At 38.0% G+C, this 23,681-nt stretch overlaps 1 protein-coding gene across 2 annotated transcripts in view; it reads left to right on the top strand.

Annotated features, from left to right (window-relative positions):
- The window catches only part of TOM1L1 (target of myb1 (chicken)-like 1), a 43,923-nt gene that overhangs the window by 7,053 nt on the left and 13,189 nt on the right, over positions 1-23,681 (top strand). For both annotated transcript variants that reach the window (XM_012665693.1, XM_012665694.1), the window contains 8 exons: positions 2,808-2,957; positions 3,574-3,699; positions 4,856-4,960; positions 5,960-6,076; positions 18,060-18,193; positions 21,628-21,688; positions 21,930-22,047; positions 23,408-23,504. In XM_012665693.1, the coding sequence (XP_012521147.1) occupies positions 2,808-2,957; positions 3,574-3,699; positions 4,856-4,960; positions 5,960-6,076; positions 18,060-18,193; positions 21,628-21,688; positions 21,930-22,047; positions 23,408-23,504 (908 nt within the window). The remainder of the gene's footprint in view (positions 1-2,807; positions 2,958-3,573; positions 3,700-4,855; positions 4,961-5,959; positions 6,077-18,059; positions 18,194-21,627; positions 21,689-21,929; positions 22,048-23,407; positions 23,505-23,681) is intronic.

Raw genomic sequence — 23,681 nt, 5'->3', positions numbered from 1 at the left:
TATATTTCATATATAATACATGTATATTACATTTCATTTGATCCTTACAATAAGCCTTTAGAGGAAGGTATTACGCCCATTTTGCAGACAAAGACACCCAGACTTAGAATAAGTGATTGCCCAGCCTAGCACAAAAATAAATCAGTGGAGCCTATAATCACTCACTTCCATCTCTTGGTATTTTGGTTCCTAGATTCTCTGTCCCACCTCAGAATGTGGGTTCTTGGTTGTCTTGTTTCTAAAGATAGGTTATCTGAACACATTTGCACCTAAGCTGAATTTCCAAATATGTAAAAGCAACACATTTAATTTTTCCAATTTGCCACAGTAGGTTTTATTAGTTATCTAAGTGGGCTGGGTCAGGTGGGGGGCATAAAAGAGGTACTGGTAACATAATGGAGGAGGTGAGATAGAAGTAATTGGTCCTGACATCCTCAATTCCAATGGGAAAACACAAAAGGCATGATTGCTGATCTCCAGATGTTAACAGTTTCAGCATTTCATGTTGACTCTTTGATTTCGTGCATGTAACTCCTGGGAATGTTACCCATTATCATAAAACCTTTTTGCCCCAAAGATAAAAATTGGTTTGTGGAATATTTAGCAAGAAATTCACTCAGAGAAAGTGAGACTTAGAGACTAAGTACCTTGCCTAAGACCACAACTAATTTGGGTGAAATATTTTTATAAACGCGTATTAAACTAGAGGTACTTTTTTCTCTCAGCATTTCGCCCATTAAAAACTCAGTATAATAATCTGTCAAGCTAAATGTCATTTGTTATCCAACTTTCCAACTTTGTCTAACCAACTTGTATTAATATAGATTCATCTTAATGTTTTGGATTTTGTTTTTATTTTACTTTGCCTTAAAGGTTTTCTCTGTGTTTCACATAGTTGCATGTGCTAAGCTTCTATACTCTCTGATTGCCTTCTTGGTCATGTTGCCTTAAGACTATAGACTTCATACCTGCTTCTGCTTTTTGCATTGCCATTAAAGTGACACTCAAAATACAGAGCATGGTGTATAGTCGATGTTCAGGGCTTCTTTTCTGCAGCGATGATTATACCTATCCTGGTCATGTTATGGTATCTTTGACCTCTCTAACTCAAGAGGGTAGCATGAAAACTAGAGATTTACTTTTGCTTTTAGATTACTTTGAGAAATCTACTTTCTGCATGCAGTTCTTCAGTACCAGCTCATTCTTTCTAGTCTGGTTTCTGCTCATGTTGCTTTATTGAAAATGTTTCAAGGTGATGCCGCTAATGAACAAACACAGTTGATTTTCTCTCAGCCCATGTTCTTAACTGTTTAGCACCCCTTCCTCCTGTGAACTTCTCTTTTGACTGTACCAGTGTTATGTTCTCCTTATTTTGAGCTTCATATTCTATTGGTTGCTCTTTGATTGCCTTCCTTGTGTTTCCTCTGGCCCAGGTAACAGATGAACCCCCGTGTTCCAGCCATTCCTCCTCTTTGCTCATCGTAGGCCGCCTTTATGATTACTTATGGCCCCTCACTCTCCTGAACTGTAGCTGTGCATGGACAGCTCTCTGCTAAACATCTACTTGAATGCCCCACTATCCTTTTAAACTCAAAATATCTCAGTTTCAACCCATCACGTTTATCCCTAAACCCACCCACCTCACCCACTTCCAAATTTCCATCAAAGGTGCCCTCAGCCTCATGCAGAATGAAAGTCACAATGTTCAGTCATCTTCCTTCTTCAACAAACACTCAGTCATTTGAAGTTCTTCCTTTGTAATTCTCTCATGACTCTCCCTTCCTTGCACCCACATCATCTTAGTTTAGGCCTTTTCTGCATCATGCTTGTACTAGTGGGTCCCTGCTGGACCTTTCTGTCATTCTAGGCTTTTTCACCCTCCAATTGCCTTTGTAGAATGCTACCTGACTACCTTTCCAGAATATTAATTACTTTGCACACCTTAACCTTTTCCTCGAGTTCAGGATAGAGGTGTGACAGGGACAAGCTAACAAAAACCCTTCAGTGGCTTTTTTAGTGCCTTCAGGATAATATCCAAACTCTTTACACTGCCACAGAAAGTTCTCTACAGTCTGGATGATACCCCAACAGACTACCCACTCTAACCTCCACTGTCCCCAGTTTGCCTGTATCAAGAAGCCTCTACTAGAGACAAACCAGAGTACTTATCTCCCCCCCCGTAACTCGTACACTTTGCCACCTTTATATATTTTTCAAGCTACTTATCTGTCTAGAATATAGCTCTATACTCATTTTCACTTAGCCATTTTTTCAAAGCCCAGCTTAAGACAAGCTTTTTCCCAAAGTCTTATAAGACCACCTGGCCCTACATAATTACACTTGCCTATAAAGGTCTATTGTTATATAACTAGGGTGACTGTGCAATTTATCATCAAACCAGGACGTTTTTGAGAATGAAAGTGTGTATCATCATTAATAAAGCCAGGACAATAGGAATACACCAGGACTACCCTGGGTAAACTGGAACAGATGTTACCCTATCTGTAGCTCATGTGTTTTGCTTGCACTTCCCTTTAGTACTCTGCATTTACTACCTTGCATTGCTATAAATGCTCTTCTGATTGTCTCAGAGCTCCCCAGTAAGTTTATTCTCTAGGCAGTTATATTATGCTTATACTTCCTTATATCCCCAGAACTTAACATTTTGCCATATATTTTAGTAGATACGAAATTATGTTTGTTGATTAGAATGTTGGTAGAAATCATTATTTAGCAGTTTTTGCCTTATATTTAGGAGGTGGTTTTGCCAGAGAAATATAATGTTTAATTTTTTTTCTTTAATTTAGCTTATTGACATGTGCATGCAGAACTGTGGTCCAAGTTTCCAATCTCTGATTGTGAAGAAGGAATTCGTTAAAGAGAGTCTAGTTAAGCTGCTGAATCCCAGATACAACTTGCCATTGGACATTCAGAATAGAATCTTGAATTTCATTAAGGTAAGTCTGATGTATACCACATTGGATGGTAAATTTCTAAGGTCAAGGATGTACTAGTATACTTCTAGAATCATTTCAGTGATCTTTTATATACCTAGGATAGAACCAGAAAGCATTTTTGCTGTTTTGGTTTCTTCGTAATAATATTTTCTTGGCATTAGATGGTACCCTTTTTCTGAAGAATTTGTAGTCATTTCCCTACTTCCTCTTAGTTTCTATTTTATCCATGTCAGATAGGACAGATAGTGGTGGGTATGTGTATTTTGCAAGTATGGAAACTATATTCTGGAGCAGATAACTGACTAGTTCAAGGTTACTTGGCAAAAGAGCCATTGATGCTATTTTAGAATCTAATAATTTTGGATTCAGTATAGCAAAAAACACCTGATAGTATCTATCAAACCAAGGTTTCATCAATATGTTAAAGCATGGGAGTCTGATTTAAAATATTATATTATTCTGGCCTTTGAAAATTAACATTTCATCTATGGCATTCAAAAGTAACTTTCTGAGTAAGATACATAATAGTCAATGTCATTTTCTATAACAAGCTTAAGAATTGTGTTTTGTTTTTGTTGCTGTCTTAACTCTGGAACTTTCCATCTCTTGAATTCAGACTTGGTCACAGGGTTTCCCAGGAGGTGTGGACGTAAGTGAAGTGAAAGAGGTGTACCTTGACTTGCTTAAGAAAGGTGTTCAGTTTCCTCCCTCAGATGCAGAGGCAGAAACAGCGGGACAGGAGGTAGGAGGCCTTTCTTTGACCTGTAGAGAATATGATAATACATTACTTGGGTCTTTTCTCATTGCAGGAGACACCCCTGCCTCTACCCAGTTTAAGCAAAACGATGAATTTATGAGAAGGATATTGCAATATCTCATGGAATAACCAATGCTTAGGATTTTGCTAAGCATTGCTTATTCCAATGCTTAAAGTAGAATTTGAGGTATAATCTGGGAGCTTGTTTAGCATGCTCCAACCTAGACTAAATTAGAATCTTCCTTTTTTTTTTTTTTTTTTACAAGACTTCCAGGTGTTTTCTCTGCATATTAATGTTGAGAAGCACTGGCCTAGAACCCCAAGCTTTGGGCTCTCTACCCTAGGTTGGAGATGAGGCATTGACTCAGGGAGGTGTTCACTGGTGGAGAAGGAGATGCCTTGCCAGTTGTGGCTTAAAAAGACCTGACATGAATTGATTTACCATTCGTTTTCAACAACTCAAAGAGAAGGCAGCAATTATCTCACATGGCAGTTTATCATGTAGACCCTTGGTAAAAACCAAAAGCATTCTATTAAATTGTAATTCAGTTAATAATTCTCCTAATAGCAGCTGCCTTTTTTTTTTTTTTTTTTTTTTGAGACAGAGTCTCACTCTGTTGCCCTGACTAGAGTGAGTGCCGTGGCATCATCCTAGCTCACAGCAACCTCAAACTCCTGGTCTCGAGCTCTCCTCCTGCCTCAGCCTCCCGAGTAGCTGGGATTACAGGCATGTGCCACCATGCCCGGCTAATTTTTTTCTATATATTTTTAGTTGTCCGATTAATTTCTTTCTATTTTTACTAGAGACGGGGTCTCGCTCTTGCTCAGGCTGGTCTCGAACTCCTGAGCTCAAACAATCCGCCCGCCTCGGCCTCCCAGAGTGCTAGGATTACAGGCGTAAGCCACCGCGCCCGGCCAGCAGCTGCCTTTTATTGAATACCTGCTATATTATGGGAATCTCATTTGTTTAGCGCTTTTGTCAAAATGCTGGACAACTTGTGTACTTGATAATTTACTCTGAGCTAATACCCTCTACCCAGGACTTTGGTTGAGAGTGCTTGAATCAACGGAATGGAAAAAATTGGGCTTGGGATGGCTATGTTAATTCAAATAATAATATTTCCATATTTCATACTGATAGACTGCTCAGATCTCATCGAATCCACCAGCATCTGTCCCTACTGCACCGGCTCTTTCTCCTGGAGTTGTTCCCAAGAACTCTACTATTACATTGGTTCCAGAACAGGTAACAACATCAACCACTGTATTTATTGATGTTTTTTTCTAAGTTGTTAGCATTGTATATATAATTCATTTTTCTTGTTAACAACATCATGGGTATAGGTACAGTATTACCCTCACTTCCCAGAGGAGACTGAGGCTTAGTGATGCTATGTGACTTATTATGGTTCAATTATAATTGGAATCAATCAATGGATTCTCTCTGATTCCAAAGCCCAAGCTTTTAGGAGTTGAGTTGTGCTTGGCTAGTGGCTTTCATGGCTCTGTAGAGCTTTGGCTGTGGACTAGATCTTGTGACTACCAGCTGATTCCTGTTGCTGTTAGTAGGACTGTCCACGTATCATTTCAGAGAGCTCAGGAAGTCTTATTACTTGTGCTAAATGAATTGCATTTAATTCTTTGTCTATAGCTGTTTATTCAAGGTCCAGATAAGCAATTATCATATGAAGCTCATTCATTTCGGTCCTGCTATAGGGAACTACCATTGAAGACTTTGTATTATCATTGTTTTTCTTATATGAAAATCCATGTGATTAATTCCTGTTAGAATTTAATCCAGGCAAAAAGTGTTTTTCTCTTTATTCCTCCTTCTCTAATGCCATGAGAACTATATAATCCCTAATTTTTTTTTTTTTCCTTTTTCCTATTGGTTACTAAGAAACTCAGGATAAATTTGTTATTTTGTCCAGGTTCCTCCTTCTACAAGGTACCTAGTACCTTTTCCATATTGGTTCTAATCTTTTTTTTTCTTTATTTTTAACTTTCCTAAAGCATGTTTGTAGGTTTATTGTAAGAACTCTCAAGTTCTTTTAGAAGCTGACAGGGTATACATTTGTAAAATAATTGTATGTGTATTTATATAAATTTAAATGTAAGTTTGAAAATATTAAATTTTGCAAAAGCATTTTCTCTTCCAGCAAATGTACTGTGGGGAACAGGAAAACAAGGTAGCCATTCTTTGCGTGTCACACTTACTGACTGGTGACTGTGTTGCGCTCTACAGATTGGAAAATTGCACAGTGAATTGGATATGGTGAAAATGAATGTGCGAGTGATGGCCACCATATTGATGGAGAATACACCTGGGTCTGAAAACCATGAAGACATAGAGCTTCTGCAGGTATAGTATGATTTCAGGGACAGTCAGTCAAAGTGTCTCTTAAAGTTATTCTCTAAACTTTGAGCTTTGGAGGTGGAAGACACCTTAATATTGTCTAGTCCATCCTCTTATGTTCCGACTCAAATGATTTCTAAACTTAACAAAAAGATCCAAGAATGACTTTATCAGAAATGCAGTAGTAATGTAGACATGGTCTTTCGCCTTCTTGCCACAAATAATTTATTATAATTTACAACCTTGGTCATATACAGTCCAGTCTCTAATTGTTTTAGGTGTGTAAAAATTGCCTCTGTATTCTATTCTACAAACATATTCAGTAACTATGATGTGGTAAGGGATGTAAAAATGAAAAGGAGGCTTTAAGACATAAGTCCTTAAGAACTTATGCCTAGTGAGCAAGACTGGTTTGTATAACAACAAACATAATTGAGTATTATAGATAGTATATTATAAATTTGTTCAGTACATGGTGGGATCATGGGTAAGGACAAGGAGAAAGGTGAGGATTTTAGGTGGAGGAACAAGGAGACAGAGTGTTTGGACCTTTCATGAACATGTGAAGAAAACCATGAGTTGCTCTACAGCCCTCCTGTACCTTCTTTTACATCTGTACATCCATGTATTTTACTTTGTCCCTCTGCTGGTTTGTTCTTCTAATTATTAATTTTAAATTTTAATATTTATTAATTTTAGAAAAAGGGAAAAAAATCATTTTCTCTTTCTTTCCAAATAAGAACCTTATGATATTTTTACTTTTCTTAGATTCCCCACTTCCCACTTCTCATGGTTTTGTTATCTTTCCTTCAACTTTTTAGGTTGTTAATAAATAACACTTTTCTTGCTCATTTCTTACTTGGAAAACAAAAAATTGTAAAAATTTCCTCAGCAGTGCTTCTTGTATATCAGTGCCATCTCCTAAAATCATTTCTTTTTTCCTTGCTGAGGTACTTCCATGTTGGTAAATTCTGGTGGCAAACTTTGAGTATGAGCGTGTCCAAAAATGTCTTTTTGTTGCTATGTTAAATGCTAGTTAGTTTAGCTAGATATGAAATTCTGGATAGGAAATTCTTTTTCTGAAGTCCTTTGCAGATACTGCTGCATTGTTCTCTTGTACCCAATGATGCTGATAAGAAGTATATTATTCTGATTTTTATTCCTTTGTTTTATAATCCATTTTTCTAGTTGCATTTATTTCTCTTTACCTTAATATTTCTGAAATATCTCTATACCCTGTCAAGGATATGTCTGCATACATGTGTATTTAGTTATCTTGTTTAGGAGTTGATAGGCTTTTTTGCCTTATCAAGTTATGTATATTTTTAATTCTAGGAAGTTCTCAGCTCTTACTTCAATTATTGCCTTTCTACCATCCTTTCTATTCTTTTCTTATGGAACTTTTTTTGGATGATGAAACTTCCAATTGAATTCATCTATCTTTTAACATTTCTTTTATGCTTTTCATCTCTTTATCCTTTTGTGCTATAGATCTGGGATAATTTCTCTATTTGATATGTGCCTCAGGTTGTCTATTCAGTCCTTCTAATAAAAATTTATTTCAACACCTACACTTTTTATTTAAAAAATATCAATAAATTTATCATATATAAATATATTTCATTTTTATATTACTTATATAAATAATATAAATATAATTTAAAGATATATTTTAAAATAATTGGATTTTTATAATAGTTCTTTTACTAAATGATTGTATTTTATCTTTCTTAGGATAGTAATTGTTTTTAAAGTTGCTTTCTCTTTGCTCTGTGTCTTCTTTTTTGCAAATTCTTTTGTTCATCACCTCTTTAATTTGCATTCCTCAGATGTCCAGCTGGATTGCTGATAGTGAGTTCACTTTTGTGTGAGATTCTCTGCCAGCTGGTCCGCATTCTCTGCTGACCCAGCTCACCCATGCCCAGGGGAAGGATGTAATTGTTACAGCTGTGCTCGATACTGTTTTCAGCGTATGGGGTGTCAGCATGGGCTAATACTAGGTGGGTTACACTGATAGCTGGTCTTCTGGATTATATGCTTTCAATTTTATTCCTGGAAGCTCCCAGCACCTGGAAATAATACCCTCTCTCTTTGTTCCAATCGTTCTGTCCTGGAAACATTGCGGCTGTCTCAGCTATCTGGTCTTGGTTGGGGAAAGAGGCATGAGCAGAGGTTGTCTTGCTTGGTGGTTTCATTACTGTACCTCAACCAATCTGTCTGTTAGGTCCCTGTGTGCCTACATGTTCTCAGCTTCTGCAGTGGTTAGACATGGAGCACCCTTCCTATTCTTTCCATGTTCTGTGGCAGTACTCATTGTGAGTGGTCCTCACAATGTCCTGGGTTGTGCTTTCCTCTAATTCAGGAGTCAGCAAACCGTGGCCTGTGGGTCAAACCTGGGCCTTGCTCTGTTTTTGTGCTGTCTACGGGCTCAGAAGGGTTTTTTAAAGGGTTGTTTAAAAAAATAATAAAAACAAACCAGAGATTATTTCTCAAACTATATCTATGCAAGTCTATACCTAGAGACCACTGGGGACTCCAACATTCCGCTTCAGGAACTCCTTGCCACTCCCCACCCCAACATTAATGGATGTGAGTTTGTGATCTCTCTCAGGTGCGTAGGGATGAGAAGAGGATTTAACCCAAAACTTGGAAGTGTAAAGTTCCAGGTGAGGTAAGAGCTGATCTGTATAGGTTATTAAGGACCTTTATTACATACCAAAAAGTGTGCTTGATCAGGATGGCAGGAGGGAGCCATTAAAAGGATATAAGCTTAGGGGCTACATAACCAGACCAGATCTCAGAAGGATTCTTCTGTTGTCATTGAGATGTTAAACTCTGCGGAAGCAAGACTAGACTCTAGGAAATAAGAGAGCATTTCTCATTGGTCTTATGCTATGTTCTCAGGGTAGAAAATGACATCTCTGGTCAAATAAGTTTGCAAAATCAATTGCCTATTATATCTTCCTCTTGGAGGTTCATAAAGTTCATTGGTATAGTAAAAGTTCTAAGAGTCCTTGTTTAACCCAACATCTACAAACTTATCTGACAAAAGAATCTCCATTTGCTGTGTATCTGTTAATATTCTACAGAACATCAGAGTAGTATACCTTGAGAAACAAATCAATATTTTGGAGCAGTGGCTTTAAGTATATTACTTTTACAATATCTTACTTAGGAGAGTTATAATATATCATTTTGCTAAGTGTCTTTGGGGTTCTTGGTTGTAGGCAAGTTACTTACTATAATAACATTGGACATAGTTTATGTATAAAATGAGTTTAAATGATATTTAGTAAACAAAAGTAATATTAAACATATCCTATTTATATAGGAGATGAAAAGGAAAGTTAATCATTAAATAGAGTTTATATACAGTAATCCTTTTTTAAAAAATCCACAATTGGAGACTTTCACAAATACAAAGTTTTAAACTAAAATTGAAAAATTCAATATCAACGTAAAAGGGTAGTTTATATACAGTAATCCTTTTTTAAAAAATCCACAATTGGAGACTTTCACAAATACAAAGTTTTAAACTAAAATTGAAAAATTCAATATCAACGTAAAAGGGTATATGAGATACGGCAGATATTTTTTTAAAGCGGCCAACAGCAGTATTTCTAGTTCTATCTGGTCTTCCCAGGCCTTTCAGAGCTCTAAAATGAAATGATTTATGACTTTTTTCTCGTCTTTTTTCTCCATCTGTGACAAATAATCCTTCAGTAAAAATGTACACTGAAATGTTCCATTTAAATATGTGAATCCAGTTTTATATTTTATTCCAGCCTGCAGTACGCTGAAATGCCTTTTTGTCTCAGAGTGTTTGGGTGCAGATGTTTGTTTTAATTTTGCAAGGATAATGCCAATTTGTTGGTTGCTGTTTTAATGCCAGAGCTCAGGGCTGTGTATTGCCTTGAATATTAAAGAGACTTAGGTTGTAAATCAACATTAGACTACCACTCATGGTCAATTCAAGTTGAATGGGTTCTAGCATCAGAGCAACTTGTTTATAGAGACTATTGAACGTATAACTTTATTTTTCTTTCTATGTTTTTTGTTAGTAACACGTAAAGATCTGGTGTGGGAGTGCTATTCTTAATTTCTTTGGAAAAGTATTTGAATTTTTTTTTTTTTTAATCTAAATAACTCCACTATGGTTGATCTGAAATAATGTGATGGAATCTTCTATGGGAAAAAAGGACAAGGGCGAAGCCAGCAAAGATAGATCATGGGAAAACAAAATAATTCTTTACATTGTGCTTTTTCAAAGGTTTTCTCACACCTGTCTGAACTATTCAGGTCAGTAGAGTTAGAACCCCCAGATAATGCTAGCTTCCAGGACGGCTACCCCCACATAACTGCCGGGGCTTTTGGAGGCTTTAGCCTGAGCCTAGAGGGTCATCAGAGCAGGGTACAGCTAGGTGGGGGGCAGTGAAGGCCCACAGGCACACTCTGAGGGAAGAGGGAGAGCAACTGTAAAAAAGTGATAAAAATATCTGAAATCAACTATTAGTTGTGAAACAGACTTTTTTTTCCCCTAAAACCAGCTAATAACCACAGTTTTTTTGAGCTTGCTTAAATAATAAACTTACCTCTTCTTTTTTTTTCAAATCCCATTGAAATGACAGAAGAAACTTGAAAATAAGAATAAAACCCAACAATTACAGGAAAGGCTAGATAGACCATCAGGTGACCAGAACACTGAGAATATTCACTGCTTGGTAAGGCAGATGGGATCAGACCCACTGAGGAAACCACAGCCCCACCCAGGTGAAAGAGACCCTTTGTAAGTGACTTTCCTGGAGGCAGCTCATGCTAACTTCAAAATCAGAGTAAAATTGGATGGCCCTGGGGCAGTTGTGATTAAGACAGCTGTATCTGTCCTCTACTGTCTGAGCTGGGAACTTCCGCTGTGGCTGTTCTGGCCAGGAGAAAGGACCATCCTCCAAACAACTGGTGGATTCTAAAAGAATCTAGGAACCTCTGCAGTCAGAAGAAGAGTGGCCAGCACTTTCTAGGGTTTTTAAACTTTGAAGGCACACAGCCTCATCTCTAGAGATGAGGATGTGGTACAGCTGTTAAAATTCTAAGGAAAAATACATATTTTCCCTCTCTCCACCAAAAGCCGAAGCCAGCACACTTTTTCTTGTCGTGTCCCTTTCTCTCCCTTTTATAGCTGAAGTTTTTTCTGATTTGGTGGCTTATATCAGGAGTAGCCATGTAGGAGTGCCAGCTGCAAATAGGAATTTTTGCTCCATCTCCCCATGTTGTTCAGGCCCTGGGCTTTGTCTTTGCTCCTGCTGAAAACTCCAGGTTATTAGAGATTGGCAGATGGGTGCCTTTTGAGCCCTTGTGTCTTTATTGCTTCTCACGTACTTGGATCCTCTTTGATTTTCAGCCTTTGAGGATTTTTCATGCATTCTTGAAAGTTTAGGAATGCATGTTAAGAGTTTTTTTTTTTTTTTTTTATTAATCTATCTTAGCCAGCATTTGTAGGTATTTTGTCATCAGGAAGATTTTCAGGATATTGAATGCAGTGCTGTGCAAAAACCTGAAAACTCTATATAGCTTTTTTTTTCAATTGAGGTGAAATTCACATAACATAAAATTAACCATTTTAAAGCATATAATCCAGTGGCATTTATGTACATTCACAGTGTAACTATATCCTCTATTTAGTTCCAAAACATTTCCATCACCCCAAAATGAAACCCCATAGCAATTAAGCACTCTCTCCCCCTTCCTGTCTTCTCTCATTTCCAGATAACCACCAATGTGCTTTCTGTCTCTATGGATTTACATATTCTAGATATTTCATATAAATGGAATCAGACAATATGTGATCTTTTGTGTCTGCCTTCTTTCACTTATCATAATACTTTCAGGGTTCATCCATGTTGTAGCATGTATCAGAAGTTCATTCCTTTTATGACCTGCTAATATTCCATTGTATGGATATGCCACATTTTATTTATTGATTCATTGGTTGATAGACATGCAGGTTGTTGCCACCTTTTGGCTATTGTGAATAATGCTGCTATGAACATTCATGTACAGTTTTCTTTTTGAATACTTGTGTTCATTTTTTTTGCGTCTCAACCTAGGAGTAGAATTACTGAGCCATATAGTAACTTTAACGTTTTGAGGAATCACCAAACTGTTTTACACTATAGCTATACCATTTTACATTTCTACCAGCAATTTACAGTACTAGGATTCCAATTTCTCCACCTCCTCACCAACACTTGTTATTTTCACTGTGTTTTGTTTTTGTTTTTTTAAATTGCCATCTAGTGGGTACAAAGTAGTATCTCATTTGTGTTTTAATTTGTTTTTCCCTAATGATTGGTAATATTGAGCATGTCTATTATAGCTTTTTAAAAGGTAAACAATGTTACATTGTTCCTTGTTTGCAACCCGCCAATGGCTTCCCATTACACTTAGGAATAAAACCCAGTCTCTTTACTCTGGCCGCAAAGCCCTTCCTGGTCATCTCTTGGCTACCTCTTCTTCCATGGCACATGCACGCTGACCCCCTTCCTGTTCTTCGAGCACCCTCAGTTCATTCTTGCTGGGGAGCTGTTTCATCCCTGACTCACATGCCTCCCCATCTTCAAAAGGCCAACTTTGTCTTTTCATCGCAATCTCAGTGTGTTACCTCCCTGAGAGGTCTTCTGTGACTCCCGCGTCTGAAGTCAGCCACCTTCCTGTCATATCACTTCCATTCTCTGCCTGACACTTGTGAGTCTGAAACTTTTCTTGCACAGGTGTCAGCTGTCTGCCTACTAGATTGGAAGCTCCACAAGGCTTGTCTTGCTCACTGCTCAGGTCTGGCTCCCAGATCAGTGCCTGACACAGTGTAATCACTCAATAAAAATATGCTAAATGAATCAAAAGATATTTTTCCCCCCAGATTTTATATGGTTTAAAATTTAAATCTTTATCCTTTGTATGATATAGGGATTTTGCCTTCATTCATTTTTTATTAGATGGCTAGTTGTCCAAATAACATTTACTAATAATTCAGACCTTCTCCAATAATTTCAAGTGCCCCTTTATCACATACTGTATATTCTAGTATAAAGAAGTCTTTTGGAGGCTGTTCACTCCCCTTGACCCATTTGTGCCTAAGTTGGTATCATACTATTTTAATATTACTCTAAAGATGTATTTTCATGCCTTATAGGGTATACTAGTCAAAGAGATGACATACTCAGTTTGGGTAATTTGAAGAAAATTGGATCAAGCTACTGTTTATTTAGTAAGATGTTGTAGAGTTCAGGGAAACCGCACTGGCTAAATCACCAGTCTGGACTATTAACCAATTTCCCTAGGTATGAGAAGGCAAGAAGAAGGAACTTTTGCCAGAACCCAGTGGAAAGAATAACGTGGGGAGGGGCAGCCTTGAGAGCAGCAGTGGAAGAAGTAGAGGGAATAAGTATCCAGACTTCATTCTCTTCCCTTCCTCCCGTTTCCTGCCAGCACGCCCCATTGGCTGACACCTGGCAATGTGGTCCCTACAAGCCGGGCCCCAGGGCACAGAGTAGGGCAGAAAGTGCAGACAGTGGATCTGGAGGGCAAAGGAAAGGTGTCCAGCACGTGGGAAAGGTATCTACTCATGAATTTCCTGGCTGCTCTTGCATGTAGACTTTACCAGGGACCGCAGTCTTATCGCAGTATTGGCGAACATTAAAACCAGTCTGTGTACTTGGAACCTCTTCCTGTATTATCTGTTCGTGCTTACCTTCTAGTAGCTATTCTGTTTATTTGGAACCTGTTCCCTGTTTCCTTGCGTCTGAAATCTGATATATGTATTGGAATCCACTCTCTTTTTCTCCAATCTGTGCTGAACAATTAGATCCTGAAGCCCTCCTAATTAAGGGGGCTCTTGCTCTTTGTTAGACTCTTAAGAGTAGAATCATACTGTGTAGTAGACTTTTTTCCCACCCCTGTGTTGCTTGTGGACTTTGAACTTCATTAGGGGTGGAGACTGGATTTCCTTTAGCTTTCCAGAGTGGAGTAGATGATTCTGAGGCTATATCCAGTCTAATGGGTGTGGTGATGAGTTAGAGGCAGCTGCTCCAGTTATAGAAATGAAGAGTTGTGACTTGCGTTTCCTCTGTTGGCTCTCTTGGCATTATGCACTCAGCTCTGGCCCACCTTACTCTTATCTTGAATAGCTGACTGCCTGGTACCTCCCACTTTAGTCTTTCTTATCTCATATTCTGCCTACCCCAGGTAGGAAAATGAAAAAAAAAAGAATGCTTTAGTCTTCTGCAGAATAAAGGAACTCAGATTTTGAAAGTACAACTAAAGAAAGTCTAACTTGGAGAAGTACAAAATCATGGGAATCTAAAATCTTATCCTGTGAGAATATTTTGTAACCAGCTGAGTAAAAAAACCTGAGAGTGGGAAAAAAAAAAAGTCATACTCCTTTGACCACTCATTTATCTTTACCATTCAGAAACTTTTTATTAAGAGCAGAAGGGACTGTCAAAGTCATCGAGTCCATCTCCCTTCCTTTACAGATGAGGCTACATGTTCAGAAAGGGAATGATCTGCCCACACAGTGGCAAGCAATGGAGCTGGAGTGAGAACCTTGTTCTCCTGAGCTTATGTTCTATCCACTTTACCAACATGTTTCTCATTTCGAACCCAGGACTAATTTCCTAGTGTAGATTGCTAACCTATTGTCTCTTCATGTGGGTACGTATTAGCTCTCAAGCTAGATGGGAAGCAATTTGAAGGCAGTAACCAAATCCTACACTTTTAAATCCATCACAGTCCTTCATACAATGATGCATATTTAGAGTATACGTTCTGCATCCTGAACGAGTTCATTAAACGTCTATAGAATCGATCAGGGCTCTTCATTGAAGAATGAATGACTTAGGACAGGAGTTACTAAAGATAAAGGCATTAGAGAAATAAAATGCAGACAGTGTTTAGTTGGGAAAGAGTCAGAAGGGTTCTAATAAATGCATGATTTTCTTGAGGATTATGTTGACAATTAATTTGTCACTCAGCTGAGGTCTGTGTAAGAAAAAGGAGACTGCATGAGCAAGTTAAGTGAGAAATGTTCAGTTTTAGAGTAGCTAGGGCCAGTTTCTAATTTGAGCAGATAGACACACTCTCTGTGTCTCTTGCAGTCTGGGTGGGGAGAACTGGGATAAAGGAAATATGTTATGGGCTGATAATAGTGTTATTGCCATACAGATATTATTTCCAGAGACGCTCTCAAGAAAATGCATTTCTTCCTGTTTTTGCTCTTTCAAGAGAGATGTTCAAGCATTTTTATGTTTCTTTTTATGGAGTTGCCCTGTGTTGGTGAACGTGGGATGACTGTCGTTGGAGTTGAAAGTGCAGAGGGATCTCCTTCCGTAATTCCTGAGCGCTCTGTGGAGGTGTAGGAGCCATCTGGATGTCAGAAGAGAAAGTGCTTAATGAGCTCCTTTTTGTTTTTCTCCAAAGACTTTTGAATTGATTGTTAAATTCACTTTAACTTAGAAGCCTGTGTTTTCTTTTATGTGGTATAAAAGGAGGTGATTCCAAGGGCTCCGTGATGGACATATGCACCAGCAGCTGTTACTCTGTATTTTGACTCGCTCCCCCTGCCCCCCCACATCCACAGCCCTGCAGGTGCCTGCTATGGGGAACTCTTGACCCATCCTTTTTGTCCGTCGTGCTTGATCTATGCTGTTTCTAGGTGGCTTGGCGCTCCTCTGAGACAGACATCAATTGCAGAGATCAGAGTGGGCTGTCTTTTGAAGAGGTTTTTCACATTCTGCCTTGCAAACCTGTTGAGAGATGTGGTGTTCCTTTCATGTTTCCCTTCCATCTGTCTCTGGAAAAGGCAAAGGGGGTGTCTTCATATGACCGGGGGCTATTGATGTTGGCTGCAAATTCATTTCAAATTAATTTCTACATTTTTGTCATAGGCATCTAACGGCTACTGTATTCCCTTGATCTTGACATTGTTCTAGCAAGACTGCCATTGAGCAACAAGAGGAACAATTTCTGTGCACTCTCTTACGCAAGAGCAAAGGAAAAGTTTTCATTCATCTTGGGGGTTATATTAAATGCCATTCTTAGTTCTCTCCTTTATATAATATTGGGTCCTGGCTAATAGCATGAGTATTACAAGATCGTATTGGTTATCTAGTTGAGCTTCTAGTGACACCTCGTTAAGCAACCATGAGAAATTTCTTGACTACCGACTACCTCTGTGTGCCAGGTACTATGGTGTTTCAACTACACCATTTTGTAGTCTTATGAAAACCCTACAAGATAGTTGTAGTTATCATGGTGTTATACATGAAAAAACAAAACAAAAGAAAATCCAAGGCTAAATTTTAGCCTTATTTCCCAAAATCCCATATCAAGTATATATATGGGAGACACTTTTGACCTACTGAGTCCAAAGTCTTTTCTCTTTGCATTATACCAGGAGACCATAAGTGACCCAAATCTAGCCTACCACCTGTCTTTGTTTTATTAGAACATGTCCACGCCCTTTTGTTTACATATTTTCTAGGGTTGCTCTTATACTACAATGGCAGAGTTGAATAGTTGCAACAGAGACTAGATGGCCCACAAAGCAGGAAATACTTGATATCTGAGGCTTTAAGAAAAACTGTTGATCCCTGCACTATACTGTTGCTGGTAGTGGCCGTTATCATCAACAAATAAGATAGTTTTCCTGTCTGCACATTGCCAGTATAAAAACCAAGAGTCTGTCATATATCTGTCTGCCTCAGACTTTTTATTTTCCCATTTTATTTCGTTTTGTCTTTTAAATATTTTTGTTATGATTTTGTAGAGGTAGTGGCTTTTACCTCTGAGTCTAAATGCCAGTTAGTAATAGTTTGATTTATTTATTTAGAGATTTCCTGTCAGGAGTCCTGTAATAGATTGTTTGAGATTCTAAATGGTTTTATGAAGCATAAATTTTTCAGCAGGCCTTTCTTTCTTGAGGGGAAAAAGTCAGATAATGTAATTGTGTGATGTTTCAGCAAGTTCTGCTGCTTTCATTTTGAAAGGAGAAACTCCCTGTGTTTTTTGCCTGATGTTAATATACCATTACACGGACAAATTCTAGCCAAGATGGACTTGCGGAAATATTAATATCAGTCTTGCATGCCTCAGGTTTATTGGAGGCCTGCCTAGAAGGAGGTCAGTTGGAAGGCAGCAGTTTTCAAATGTCAGTATACATAAGAAACACTTCGGGTTGTTTGTTTTCAAAAAATGTAGATTCCCAGAGCCTCAGCCCTGGAGATTCTGAATCAGTAAGTTTGCTGTAGATGCCTCTGATGCTTATGAGAAAAATCTGGTTTGGGGAATGGAGTCATGGCTTAATGCAGTGATTCTAGGTACTCCAAATAAGGGCATTGTTCATGACTGGTTTTTTAATCCTGGTTCAGTTTACCTTGGAATTGATGTAACTGTAAATGTTTAAGTACAACATAACAAGAAATAAAATAATGCCACTGTAAATATATTTTAACTACTTCTTCCACTATCACTAATAATGACAATAACATGTTTATGCTTTATAGTTATAGAGTTCCTCATTACATACCTATCATTTGATTTTCATGTCCGCTCTTGAGGTAGATGTGGCAAGTGGTATAATTTCCATTTACCAATGAGAAAGTTGAGATTTAGGAAACAATTTTTTCCCCAGCGTGGCACAGCAGTGCATCTAGAATTCCCACACAGCACTTTTAGTAATAATTTTTAGTCCAATATTACTTCCAGTATATCATATTGTCCTTATAATCTATTTTTATTTTTAGAGGAAAATATAATTATTCCATAGCTCACTTCCTTCTGATAGGAGGGGTGAGCTGTCCACAGTTAAATACATTGGTAGTCTCCTGTAGGTGACTCATTGTGGAGGTGATCTCAGGTGTGTGCAGATTGGCAAGTCTGTTGTCTTTATAGAACAGTCCTAGCATGGAAGAAAATACCTCTCTCCTTCCTTTGACAGAAACTTTATAAGACAGGTCGGGAGATGCAAGAGAGGATCATGGACCTGCTTGTGGTGGTGGAAAATGAAGATGTAACTGTTGAGCTAATTCAAGTGAATGAGGATTTGAATAACGCCATCCTTGGATATGAGAGGTGAGCAGATGGTATATCCTCTCCATCCGTCCTCCAATTCCAGTTTCACCACCAGTTACTCAGCATTCTCATTAGAGTGCCTAGCAGGGAACACTTCCTATATCCTTGTGTCTCAATGGGAGACGTATTGGCATTTCGGATGGGATGATTTTCCCGTTAGTGTGTGGCCCCTGCTCAGTAAATGCCAGGAAGATGTTTTTCCTAGTTAAAGTGATTCTTTCCTTTCTTTTCTTTTCTCTTTTTTTTTCTTTTTTAGAGACAGGGTCTTGCTCTGTCATCCAGGATAGAATGCAGTGGAACGATCGTAGCTTGTAACCTCCAGTTCCTGGGTTCAAGTGATCCTTGCGCCTGGGTCATTTTTTATTTTTGTAGAGGCAAGGTCTCGCTTTGTTGCCCAAGGTGGTCTCAGACTCCTGGCCTCAAGGGATCTTCTAGCCTGAGCCTCCCAAAGTGCTGGGATTAAGGCATGAGTCACTGTGCCTGGCCTTAAAGTAACATTTGTTGGCACCCTTAGAGGCACCATTTCTGTTGAGAATTACTGGGAATGTTTAATTGCACAGTGGCTATATTTCTAGCCAGTTGATGAAGAATGAGGCCAATCTGACATAAAGGAAAGAGGCAAAGGGGCCTGGGTACAAATCTACCTGATGATTTTGGATATGTTGCATAACTTTTCTAAGACTTAAGATTTTTTAATCCATTAAAGAGGATAATAATACTTATTTGGAGGGACTGGGCATTTTTTTTTTTTTTTTGAGAATTAAATGAGATCTCTAAAAGCACCTAGTGCAATGCTAGTATTAATACACTGATATCCATTAAATATTATATCTCCTACCTATTAATGTCCCATTGAGCCTTTTAATTTATTGACTAGATTTTTTTCCTACTGATCATTAGTGAACCAAGAGAGTCGGTGAAATAACACCAGTAGCTATGAAATGGTAGTTTCTTTCCTTCACTATCTGATATTTATTGCCTGTGAGAGACAGGGACAAGGCATTGACTGATGATGTGAGCCCAGTAACCATGTTTTCTTTCTTAGGACTGAACAGATTCACAATCCTTGTCCTTTGTTTTCGGTGGAACAAATCTTTGTAAACAGAAAAATACCCAAGGAAAATCACATGGTTTTCAGTATAGTGCTGCCTTCTGGTTTTCATTTTGGAGAATTCCATTGCAAACCATAAGACCAGTGCATAAAGGCTTCCTCTGAAGGGGAATGTGTGTTTATTTGGCCTAGATATCAGGAGATTGGATTACTGCTGTGAACAGCTTGTTCTGATTGGGCTTTGAACCCTGTATGCCAAAGCAACTGCAGTAATTTGTGTGATTGAAACACTCAAGTCCTAAAATTCAGAAATTCTTGCCTCTAGAAAAGATACTAGTCTGGTGTTTCAGTTTTTTGTGGCTGCTATAACAAATTACCACAAACTTATTGGCTTCAAATAACACAACTTTATTATCACAAGATGATGAAGTGATTTCTTTAGGTCAGGAGTCCAAATAGAGGAGACTCCATCTCCTTACCTTTTGCAGCTCCTAGAGGCTGTCCACGTTCCTAGCTCATGTCCCCTTTCCTCCATCTTCAAAGCCAACAGGGTCTAGTTCAGTCCTTCTCACACAGTATCTCTCTTCCGCTTCTGCCTCTTTCGTGCACATTTAAGGACCTTTACGACTACACTGGGCTCATCTGTACAATCCAGGATAATCTCCCCATTAAGGTCAGCTCGCTAGCTAACTTCATTCCATTTGTAACCTTAAATTACCCCTTCCATGTAACCTAACTTATTCACCAGTTCTGTTGACTAGAATGTGGATGCCTTTAGGGGAGGGGGTTATTATTCTGTCTATCACAGTCTGTCCTCTGGTCCCCAAATATTCACATCAATCCCACATGCAGAATACATTCATTTGCTTTATTCCAGCATTCCTCAAAGTCTCCACTCATTTCATCCAGGAAATAGTTGTGCAAATAAAGAAATTGAAATTTGTTACTCAGGGCTTGATCTGGGAAGGTTGTTCATACCCAGGACATAACTGACTAGAATGCAAGAAGCCAATGCTGTAACTAGATGGAATTTTAAAAAGCATGTGTTTTAGAAAAATCCTTAACCCTAAGTGCATGTTCAGATTCAGTGTAAGCTTTTTACACTTTAAAGTGTTTGGGCTCATGGAGTAAATGTGTCATAATAGTAATACTGTATGTTTCCAAAGCAACTCTCAGTTTGCAAAGCATTTCCACATTCATCCACCTGTACCACCTATCTTTCTGTCTTTGCCCTGGAAATTAACTTTCTGAGCAAATGGTTCAAATGTGTTATTCCCTTTTAGCAGATGGAGATCCAAGGTTTAGGAAGTCATATCCTGCTCATGTAGCTACTAGGTAATAATGCTGACACTTGAGCCTTGGACTGCTGCCTTCAACTTTGCTAGTCTTGTACATCTATTCTCCTATTTATTTAACTGCTCCTCCTTTACTCTCATTGGACAAGCAATGTAAAATTAAATTGCAGTGGTAAAAGGTCAATATTTTTTGTTAGTATTAAGCATCTTATAAATAGTGAAATGGTGAGAATACTTTAAATGTATTTGAATTTTTGGAAAATTATTTATAATGGCAAGATAGGAAACAAATATTTGAGAATAAGAAGAATGGTTAAAGGTATGATAGATTCATAAGGTAAAATATTACAGCCATTAGAAATTGTATTTTTGAGTAGAAAAATGCTTGCGACATAATCAAATTAGGATACAGAATTAAGTAAGATATAATTTCAACTAAGTTTAAAAATAGATTCACTTATAGAAGAAATATTGGAATAATGTTAATAGGGTTAATAATTGCTGGGTGATGGAATTATTATTAATGTTTAAAAACACTTTTCTATTTTCTCACCATTTTCTCTGAGGGTATTAATATTCTATAAACTGGAAAAAAGTTATTAAAAGTATTTTATTGGCCAGGCGCGGTGGCTCACGCCTGTAATCCTAGCACTCTGGGAGGCCGAGGCGGGCGGATTGTTTGAGCTTAGGAACTCGAGACCAGCCTGAGCAAGAGCGAGACCCCGTCTCTACTATAAATAGAAATAAATTAGCCAAACAAGTAAAAACATATATAGAAAAAATTAGCCAGGCATGGTGGCTCATGCCTGTAGTCCCAGCTACTCGGGAAGCTGAGACAGGAGGATTGCTTGAGCCCAGGAGTTTGAGATTGCTATGAGCTTGGCTGACACCATGGCACTCTAGCCTGGGCAACAGAGCAAGACTCTGTCTCAAAAAAAAAAAGTATTTTATTGGGAATTGAGTAGAATTTTACTGGCAGGAGGCTGATTGTTTCTATTCCTTAATATTTTCTTATTATAATTGTTGAATTTTATGGCATTTTCATATCTGTTTTCTTTTAAATACTTGCATTTTACTAATTTAAACAGGTTTACTCGAAACCAACAAAGGATTTTGGAGCAAAATAAGAACCAGAAGGAAACCACCAATGTAAGTGAGTAGAAATGTTATAAAATAAACAATTGAACAGTTTACCAGTTATACAGTAAGAAGCAAGGCTTATCGAAAACAAGTCTTATAAAAAGGAGACATGCATTGATAAGTTGGAGTGGTTTTGGTGGTATAGAGTAATTGCCTTAATAACTTAATGTTATTAAGGAAAGCCTGTGGGGAGAAAGCCAAGATAAACTACATGACACATTTTTTTCTTTTTTTTTTGCTTCGTTTTCAGACTACCAGTGAGCCTTCTGCCCCATCTTGTGATCTCCTCGACCTGAGTCCCAGTCCTCTGATGCCTAGGGCCACTCTGGGAGAACTCAGCACCAGCAATGCTCAGCTTCCAGATTTAAGTAAATAAGCACTCAGGCCTTTTCAGACCAGCAGAAGAGGTTGATGTGAAAGAGTTCTTAATTTCATGATTAAATGCTACCTGAGAAGGACTGAAGTCAGTTTGAGTATCAGAGAACTATGTCAGGAGATGTAATTACTTCCTGGCACATGGTTGGGTCAAACCCAATACAGGAATGGGATGTGTCTGGGGGAGGAGGTCCTTGAAATTCATCCCACTGACTTAGAATCTCATGGAATTCACCTGGCCTGCTTTGTAGAGGTTGCTCATGTCCACGGTCAATACTTAAAATCTACTCTGAACCTACATACTATTATCACTGGGTTTTTCTGCTGTACCACAGCATCAGGTAAGGAAATATTTGATGCAAAGGAAGAAACTCAGGAATTACAAGGAATGATCCACGTGGTGGTGAAATGTAGAAGGAAAATACAGGCTGTAAAGCCAGAGAAGTCTAAGTCGAAATACCAGTTTTGTCACTTCTTAACCACCTATCCTTTGAGACTTTCTTACTTTTTAAAATGGGAACAATTGGTTTAAAGGGTTGTTATGAAGGTAAATGAACTAATGTTTATAAAATGCATTGTAAAAATGCCTACAATGCATTTTATAAACATTAATAAAAGATAGGGGTTACCTGTCTTATCTAACTTATTTATCTTCTATTATCCTTATTCCCAACAAATGTTGGTAAATTACGAAATAAGGATGATGAAAAATGCTGAAATCCAAAAGTTTTACCAAACTAAAATCAATTTTTCTCTTATGTCATCTGGTGTTTCCAGAGTAAATGATATATCCAGAGTAAGTGATATTCAGTATCACTAAATTTGTGGTTTTCTTACAACTTTCCCCATTTCTGAAATGTTGGCTACTTGCTTATGTAGGCCAGTGCGATGTGTAGAATCAGTTACATTGGAGAGTGTTCTTGATTCATCAGGAATTTTCAGAGGAGAGAAAAGAATTATTCCTTTTGGGCTATTTCACTTAAGATTATGGGGCTTGGAGCTTGAGATGAATGTAGAGCTATTCAATATGTAACATAACTTTTTATTTTTGTGCTGGGCAGAACAAGACATATAAAATCCTTTCCATTCTGGATCAGCTTGGGATTTCAGAAAACCCAATATAAAAGTATTTGTTACCTTTACAACAAACAGTTTTTGTGGCAGGGAATGTCTCTCTCTCTAACTATCAAATTATGCCTTCTACTTTCTCTTAGAGGGAATCTCATGATTTTATGGTGACAAAAAAATCTAAATCTCTCTAATTTGGTTGGATTTTTTTTTTATGCTGTGGAAAATCCAGCATAACAACTGACAAAATGTTTTAAAGCCAAACAAGTCCATTTTGTGTTCTAGATTTCAGTTCTCCAAGTCCTGATGTAACAAACCACTTAATACCCAGCCTTCATCCACAGATGGATTTGCTATCCTTCGAAAATACAGAAACACCCCTGTAAGTATGTCAGTAACACTGCAGAACAAATACCATGACATTCTGATTCCTTATATTAAAGAAAACACGGCATAATAGAAAAAATAGACTTAAAAATCACTCACACCTGAGTCAGAATCTCAGTACTACTGCCTTCTAGCTGTGTGACCCAGGATGAGATACATAGCCACTGTGAAT

The sequence above is a fragment of the Propithecus coquereli genome, unplaced genomic scaffold (genome assembly GCF_000956105.1).
Source record: "Propithecus coquereli isolate 6110/MARCELLA unplaced genomic scaffold, Pcoq_1.0 Scaffold121, whole genome shotgun sequence".
NCBI lineage: Eukaryota > Metazoa > Chordata > Mammalia > Primates > Indriidae > Propithecus > Propithecus coquereli.
The sequence above is the reverse complement of the archived record's forward strand: the minus strand, read 5'-3'. Positions and strand labels throughout refer to the sequence as shown.